Consider the following 8,746-nt stretch of genomic DNA (forward strand, 5'->3'; position numbering starts at 1 on the left):
CTTTTTAATCAAACTCCAGCTTTATCTTTTTTCACTCAAGGTAATTTCGGCACCATTAATATGAAATGCAAAATAAATCGGAATTAATATTTACTACTTTCTCTTTTACATAAAATTAATATCTATTTTTTCTATTCTTTTCCCCTTACTGTTATGATTTTATACCTAATCCTCTGGATTATTCTTTAATTCTGCCTTTCCCCATTTCTTCGTTGTTCATTGTAATTGTCTCCTAATGCATACATTTCCAGCAGTACAGCAATTACCTATGGTCTTCCAACTCTGCCTACATATTTTCAAATATGTTTGTAAAACGCCTTGTCCTGCAGACACTTCCTACTTCAGGTGCTGAATGGAAGAACTGACCTCCTTTTTCTTCTTTCTCGGGTCTCATGGGGAGTCACGTGAATAAAAGGCACTTTGAGGTTAGAGTTGGAGGCTTAGATGTTAACAATGCCTATTACATTTCAGCTTTAATCTAATCAGAAAACACAAATTCAAAAACCAAACTCACTGCCATTCTGACTCACAGCAATCTTAGAAGAACCGCTCCTGTGGGTTTCGGAGGTTGTCAATCTTTATGGGTGTGAACGCTTCGTCTTTCTCCTGTAAAATGTTCTTCTGGTTTCAAACTGCAGACCCTGCAGTTAGCAGTCCAACGTATAACCTACTACACCACCAGGGCTCATACAAAGCAGTTGTTAGTTTGTTTCGTTTTGCTTTTCTGGGGCGGAGTACTCTTCTGTGTAATCTCCCTAGGACAGAGAAGTTGATGGTCCGTGGGTTTGCTGAATATTTTTGTTTCGTTTTGCTTTTCTGGGGCGGAGTACTCTTCTGTGTAATCTCCCTAGGACAGAGAAGTTGATGGTCCGTGGGTTTGCTGAATACTGAGACCAGACCAGGCTATAAACCCGTTCATGGAAATCCTTGGAAGAGGAGGGAGGCTGTTTCTGAAGTAAGATTTTGAGAAAGTGACTCAATCTCTAAAATTCGGAGCCTTTTGCTGTAAAAAAGCAAAATCAAAAACAAAAGAAGGGGTGGGGGTGGGGTGGGAACGAGATGGCAGCGGGGATGATCACAATAGGTGATCTTAAAATCCTACCATCTGAAAGATTATTTCTAATGGTTCTGTGTTCTCTTCTAAGTTCTAACAAGAACATTCTTGCCATTTTGGATGTTGGATCTCTTCAACTAATGCTACATACATTCTTTTCCTAAGAAGGGTCCATATTTTTCCAACTCATTGCATACAGAGCCTACTGTACTCACAAAGAAAGACTGTAAAAGATAGTCAAGATTTTTCTATCAGGCAGAAATCACCCGTTATTAAAACATACAGAACTTAATACACAGTACTGCCAACCCAGTGTTGGAGAACTGAAATGTGGGAGTCTGCCCGTCCCTCAGCCATGGCCTGCAGTCTGCTGTCTTTAAGCTTCCCATTCCTGGATGTTCCCTGGCCTATTGTCCTGCCTGAGTTTTTTTAATTGCTTGACCTTTGTGATGATTGGTGCTCGGTGGCAGGCAGCCACCATGCTCATTGGACACCTCCGCCAGGCATCCCAGTGCACCTCTTTGCATGCGGACCTGTTTGAGGACTGACACCTGCCACTTCTTCCATATTTGGTAGCTGCGTGATTATTGTATACTACCCGTTACACTTTATTAGCATATGATGTAATGTTACCCGCCCACCATTGGGTATTTAGGCCTATGCCTTCTGCTCAATAAATGAGGCTTGATCAGACTCCTGTCTTGCCTCCATTTCTCGCGTTTCTTGCCCCTCTTCATTCCCAGTCCCTTTTTCAGGTATCCACGTTGTTTGATGACCTGCGGGACGGGTCACTGAAAAGACAAGAAAAGGATGCTGGGGTATCATATTGTTGCTAGGTGCTGTGGAGTCAGTTCTGGTTCATTTAAGTATCTATCTCAGCAGGAAGCAATTACCATTCCCAGGGCTGAGAAAACCCACAGGGGCAGTCTATTCTGCCCTATAAGGTCGCGATGAGTCAGACCCGACTTGATGGCAATGAGTTTTATTTTTGAAAGGGCTGAGAAAACAAAATAAAGAGTCTCAGATTACAGTAGTAAAGCTCAGAGTTGGGATCCAGACTTTTGTAGGAGTGTCAGCCAGCAGGTAGGTTCACTAATGGCTGGTTCTAGCTATCAAGAAATACGGTAAAAATAAAAACTGCTGCTACTTGAGCCAATGACATCTACAGGACGTAGGCGAGTCCTGAAAGCAAGCTCTTTAGAGGGAGTTCTGCCTTCTTTCTCCTCAAGTGCATACCTTCTTTTTAGCAACCTCTATTGGCAGAGAACAACAGGGAACCAGGAGCCAAAGAGAGAAGAAGTGGAAGGCTGCAATCCTCAACATATTCTGCTGCTAATGAGATGGTGGAGGTTTGAGGTCACTAAGAGGCACCTCAGAAGAAAGGCCTGATGACCTACTTCTGAACAAATGCATCCCTGAAGCCCTAAGAAGCACAGTGCGACTGGCACACACAGGTCCCCAGGAGTCCAAATGCATTCAAATGCAGCTGGTACATAATGCGTGCATTAAAAAGGAAATGTGTGTAAAGTCTCTGCCCTAGGAACACCTTCAATTTTACCCTCAAATCAGAAAGTCCATTCTCATGGTGTTATCTCCCACCATCTCAGCCAGTCTACAGAGGGCGGGCATCATGTACCGTTTTCTCCTCTCCGCAATGCAGTCCTCGGCGCTTTGGTGAGTCTCTCAGCGGATGCAGTGGAGGGACAGGTCTGCATCTGGCACTGAATAGACTCACCACATTGCATTTCTACCTTCTGAGGCCCTGTGTGTCCTTCTGCAATATACAAAGAGTTCTGCCCTTTTGACCCTATGGGTAGGCCACCACCGAGTCTGTGTTTCAGTCAATCAAACAACTACTAGCTAACTCTTCGGATCCAGATTTTCTCAAGAGTGCAACTGTGTTTGATCTGATCAAGTTGTTAGGCCCACCATCCTTACAATCCATTCTCACCCATATTCCCCAGGTGTGCACAGAGACAGATACACATTAGCAAACTGTTATCCTTCTTTGGGAGGGGACACTATTTTCAACCATCTCCCATTTTGTTCCTTTCTACCCAAACATGAAGAGGTTTGACCCCAGCCATGAGACTAGTGGCAAAAGGCAGTAGAGATGGGCTTTGAGTGGTCACTTGGGCAAGTTACCTGCCCTGGTGAGATGATTACAGCACCTATAAGGAATCCACTACCACAGGAGGCTTGGAGCGACTAGGGTTTCAAGGTTCTCAGCTTTGTCCAAGTCTACCCAGACGGCCCCATTCCAAATCTCAAGGTTCCATTGTTTCTCAATTTGAAATGGAGACAGTGACAGGCTGTGTGATTCTACTATCAGTGCGATTAAAATGATGCTCCAGTTTCGGTGAGGCTGGCCCTGCACTACATGAAAGGAACTGACTTAGAGCTCCCGGAGCAACTCCAAGTTCCAAAGAGCGGTCAAGAGATGAGCTTGCTGTCTGCGTTCTGTGAAACTTGGGAGAGCTCCTGTGGACTTGGAGGCAGTCACCCTATCCCTCCCAGTCACTGTAGTCATCACCACTGCCCTAAGAACTGAGGGTGCTAGCAACTTGGTTCCCAAGGCATTTGTTTCAGAAATCATTTTATCACTGTCCACCCAAGGTAGTAACCGGATTAACTGTGCTCTCGCTGCATGCCATGGATTATTTGTCCCATTTAGAATCTTGTTTTCCCTTGAAGACATTACTTAGTCAACACCAACACCCCAACCCCGTCTCTGCAGATTTCTCTTCCCGGACTCCATTCCTGGAAAGAATTGATCAGCCAGGATCCAGTCAGGAGACAGACCCTGTTATTTTAACAGAGAGAATGTAATATAAAAATTGTTAACTAGACATTCAAGAACTGAAAACAGTGAGACCATACATTGATGAACTGGAAAGGCAAAAAGGCGACATTAATTATCAAAGAGTTATAGGCGCAGGAGGCAACTACTACTCCTAGGACCAAGGGGGAAACAGAAGAGCGCTTCCGCTTAGCATGATAGCAGGTGGGACTAAAACCTGCTGGGAGGGGAGCAGGGTCTTTGAGGGAGGGCAAGGAGGCTAGTTCTAGGAGAGTGGAAACTATGAACTGGACAACTGTTCCTGCAGAGGGAGGCACTATTGTGGTGGTGAGGCAGACAAGACAAGGAAACAAACAGGAAGCGGCAAGTCCCTGTGTCCTCTTCTAGCCTTCCAGTCCCCCTCCCATACGGACAAAGCCTCCTAAGCAGCCAGCTGTCAAGGAAGAAATGCGGTTTGGGGGCTTCTTGGGGAAGCAGAGTACGTACGAGAGTTTGAAGTTGAGAGACACGAGCTCAGTACCCTGCACAAGTAGCTGCTGACTATTGCACAAGTACAGACATGGCAATTTGGGCTCCTTTCTGGCCGGCCTGTGCCTGGCAAACAGCAGGTGCTTAATAAATGTGAGCTATTGCTTAGAAGATGTTCACGGAATCCACCATGTAGTTCAAAAGAAATGCCATCATTCCAGTTGCGTGATTCTTTGCTGTTGCCTTTGAGATTTCAGTGATCAGCTGTTACTATTGTCATTGTGGGCTCTGAGGTGGGCTGCTAATGTCAAGGCCGGCAGTTTGATTTCAGCAGCTGTTCCTGGGAAGAAAGACAAGGCTTTCTGATTCCCATCAAGATTGACAACAACAAAAAAGACGAAATAGATTTATAACCTTTGAAACCCAACAGGGCAGCCCTATTCTGTCGTAGAGAATCCTAAGGAGATAGGAATCAAATCGATGGCAATGAGTTTGGTTTGGGTTCTTTCTCCAGGGAGCCCTGGTGGCACGATCGGTTAGGTGCCGAGCTGCTAACCGGAAGGCCAGTGGTTTTAAATAGGAGAAAGATGAAACTGATCCCAGAAAGGTTTAGTCTCAGAAGCCCTACAGAGGGTTAGAATCAACTCAACGGCAGTGAGTTTTTAAGGGGGTCCTTTCTCTACTTACACACAGTGAGGGTGGCAAGGACGGCAGTCATGGAAGAATGGGAAAGATAATCACAGAGTACTGAAGATGAAAAAACAGGCATGGCAGAGAAGGCTGATGACCAACGGAGGTTGGTTGTATTTGGATGTTGACAGCTATAGGAAGACAACCCGGAGTCCGCGTCCCTCAGACAGCCTTCAAGTCTAGATCTGAAGCTCCCCCTGAGAATCAACCTTCAGTATAAAAGGTCTTTAAAATGAACACTGACATCAGGGAAGAGAGTGCTGCAAAGTACAACCAACTGGTAGAAGAACATCCCCGAAACAAAAGCTCAGAAGGCACACGGGCAGGAAAGAAGCGAGGATAGAGGACAGAAATGGGCAACCCTAAGGTGAAGGTGGGAAGAGTGCGGTGACCGGAGGAAATTGCAACCAAGGTCCCAGAACAAAAGACATGTATGCTGTTGAATGGAAAACCAATGTGCTCTGTCAGCTTTCATGGCATAGTGGGTGTAGTAGTTATATAATCTGTTGTCACTCTGAGAGGATTAAGAGTGAAGGGGTGGAGTTTAGCCTGTCAATTAGGTCATAGCTTAATGACCTCATTTGGAGGCGCTAAGGAGATAAATAGCTCACTGGAGGCGGGATGCAGGCTCTCTCCCTGGGAGACATTGCAGCTGACAAGACTCATGGAGCTACGCTATTGCCCTGAGCTGGAGGAGCCACGTAGAGACCCCTGCCAGGATTGCCATGAGTCCAAATAGACTAGATGGCAGTGAGTTTGTATTTTGTTGTTTGTTTGTTTGTTTGTTTGTTTCATTCATGCGGTGTTCTCTGCATTATCTTTTCTACTTTACACATTCAATTCCATTTATTATTCAAAATTCACCTCCTGTCTCTCCTCTCATGGGAGCCCTTGCATCATAGTGACTACGTGTTGGGGTCCATAGTTAGAAACCCACCAGCTGCTCCTTGGGAGAAAGACAGGGCTCTCTGCTGCCATAAACAGCGACCATCTCAGAAACTCACAGTTCTACAGTGTCGCTGTGTTTCAGAACTAACTTGAGGGCAGTGTTTTTCAGAACGAGTGTCTCCCCTCAGCAGGGCCACCTGACCTTTCCAGGCCACCTCGCTATCCATTCAGAATCCGTTTGCTCCATCTGGAATCATCATCTTCTCAAAGGAATTTTGACAGCTGCAGCTTAAAAAAAAATGCTGTGTTCTAGTAAGATGGTTTCAACCAGCTTTACGAAGGGGCTTCAAAAAATTTGTAAAAATTAAAATTAAATTCGTGGAATTAAAAGATAATGAAATTTCCCTCACGAACGTTTTGAAGGCTCCTTATATTTCCTTCTAAGCTCTGTCTGAGCATGATACAATGGCAAAAGAAAATGTTTATAGCGTCTCTGAGCTGAAATAAATGCTCAAGGATTATCTAACAGTTCATTCTCCGCGACTCAGGTAAAGTAGCCTGTTATACTTCGAAATGCGTGTAGAAACCATTTGCGATCTCAAACGGTGAAAGAGTTGTCATAAATTACCCTGAAAGATTTGGTTCAGGCCAGCAGCAGCACAACAATCAACCTCATTACCGCCCCCACTCCCAGGACGCGGTGCAAGCGTGCGCGCAGGTGACAGTCCCCTCTGGTCCAGGGCACGCAGGAGGCGCCAATCCGGGACGGAAGCCTGAGGGACATCCGCTCTACCCCAGGCGGCTTTCTCACTTGGAGCTGGGTTCAATCGCCCCAACCCAGCAGCCCTTCAGGTGCCCAAAGCAAGGAGATGCGGACAGAATGCAGGGCAGTGACGCCGGTGAGGTGTCCGCCCTGTTTTGCTCCCGGAGCCAGTCGGAACCCGTGGCGCCTGCTCCCCGCCCCCCGGCCTCCCCGCCCCTCGCCGGCCGGCGCTCCAACTCTAGCGCCCCTGCCGCTCACCGCGACTCTCCCCTCCTCCCACCTCTGCCCCTGAGCCCCCAGCCCCGGGACACTCACCATCCCAGCACCAGGCCAGTGGTCACGACGAAGCAGGTAAAGACCACTGCGATATAAAAGAGCGGAGAGTACTCGTAGAGTGTTACCAGGAAGACCGCAGCCATCGGGGTCCCTTTCTGGGTTAGCCGCTCAGCCCAGCCCATCTAAGCTAGGTGAAAGCACTACGGTGCCCCAGCGCGGACAAACTTTATTAGGCCCGCATTCGCCTCAGGTTGACGTAAGCTAGACGTCGGGGCTGCCTCCCCGGCAGCTGGAGCCGACGAGCCAATGACGACGTTGCCTGTGGGGCCCAGCCACGCCCCCTCCGCTCCGGCCCCGAGCGATTGGCTCCGCAGAGGGGAGGGGCCCCGGCGGGCCCCGCCCCGGGCGCCTCCGAATAATTGCCGTGTGATGAACGCCTTAAGCGGCTCTGTGCTTCCGGTCATTTCTTTTTCTGTCGGCAAATTCCAAGACGAAGTTAAGCAAGCTGCCGGCTTTCTGATGACGCCAACGCCGTTCGAAGCCACGCCCACCGAGCTTCAGTCCTGCAGCCTTGCGGATTCCATCCGAGCTGAACTTGAGGCGCGGAGGAGGGTCGGTATTTGGGATTTTACTCCGTGAAATAATCCCACGCGTGTTTTTAAGATCAAAGAAAATAATCCGAGATTCTCACAGAAATTAAATAACTCTTCTCCTCCCACGACTCTTTTTTGCCGCTTCCTCCTCCGCCGCCTTCTTCTCACCCACTGCTATTGAGTCCATGCAGGCTCATAAGGAGTCAGTCTGATAATGTCAACTTTTTTATATATATTTTCACTGGCATCCTTTTTTTTTTTTTTCTTCCAAAAGCTAATTCCCACCCCCCTGTCCTCATCCTTTTACTGAGTCAGCTCTGTCAAGGTAAACCTTCCTGGAAATCTCTCACAATGAGATAGATCTCCGGTTTGCCCCATGGGCCCCTACTACTGCCAACTCCAATGCATAGCAACAAGGTAGAACTGCCCCTGGAGGCTTCCGAGACTGTCACTCTTTAGGGAGCAGGAAGACTCATCTTGCTCCCACCCAGCAGCTAGTGATTTGAAGCCCAAAGCATAACCCATTGCGCTACCCAGCAGGGAACTACAGCCATGCCTAGCTACAGGCAAACCAAACTCACTGCCTGGGCGTCCATTCTGACCCCCGGTGACCATATGCCAAAGACTGGAAAATGTAGTCTGATGCTGAAGAGTGGCATCCTCACTACCAATCCATGTCCTCGAGGGCCTTCCTCTTTTTCACTACCCTCTACCAAACATGATGTCCTTCCCCAGAGACTGGTCTCCCCTGACAATATATCCAAAGTACTCGAGACAAGGTCTCACTATCGTTGCTTCTAAGGAGCGTTCTGGCTGTACTTTTCCCAAGACAGATTTCATTGTTCTCTTGGCAGTCTATGGTACATTCAGTGTCCTGGCATAGACAAGGGAGTGCTCCCAGGGCTTCATCAGTTTGTTGAAACCTTTCATTTAGTATTCCATCCATTGTAATGTCTTCACTGCAGCTTGGACTTCTTCATTTCAGTACCTTTGGTTCTTGGCCTTTTGCTCCCTCTTGATATGGTTGAATGTCTACTTGCTCTTGTTGGTACTGTGATTCTGTATATTCTTTCCATCTTTTTTTCCCCTACATCTCAAAAATTTTAATTGAATAGTACTGCTCTATATATTCAAGCTATTCATGATGTAGGTATAGAAATGCCTCTAACACCATTAATCGGATGAAACATTGGTTGGTGAACATGTGCAATCAA

General features: G+C 47.2%; 1 protein-coding gene across 1 annotated transcript in view; it reads right to left on the reverse strand.

Annotated features, from left to right (window-relative positions):
* Positions 1–7,157, reverse strand: part of CGRRF1 (cell growth regulator with ring finger domain 1) — a 31,808-nt gene extending 24,651 nt beyond the window's left edge. The window contains exon 1 of the mRNA XM_004698974.2: positions 6,979–7,157. Coding sequence (XP_004699031.2) covers positions 6,979–7,121 — 143 coding nt within the window. The 5' untranslated portion in view covers positions 7,122–7,157. The remainder of the gene's footprint in view (positions 1–6,978) is intronic.
* Positions 7,158–8,746: the final 1,589 nt, after the last annotated feature.

Source organism: Echinops telfairi, unplaced genomic scaffold (assembly GCF_000313985.2).
Source record: "Echinops telfairi isolate 266 unplaced genomic scaffold, ASM31398v2 ScPeMD7_18;HRSCAF=68, whole genome shotgun sequence".
NCBI classification, from domain to species: domain Eukaryota; kingdom Metazoa; phylum Chordata; class Mammalia; order Afrosoricida; family Tenrecidae; genus Echinops; species Echinops telfairi.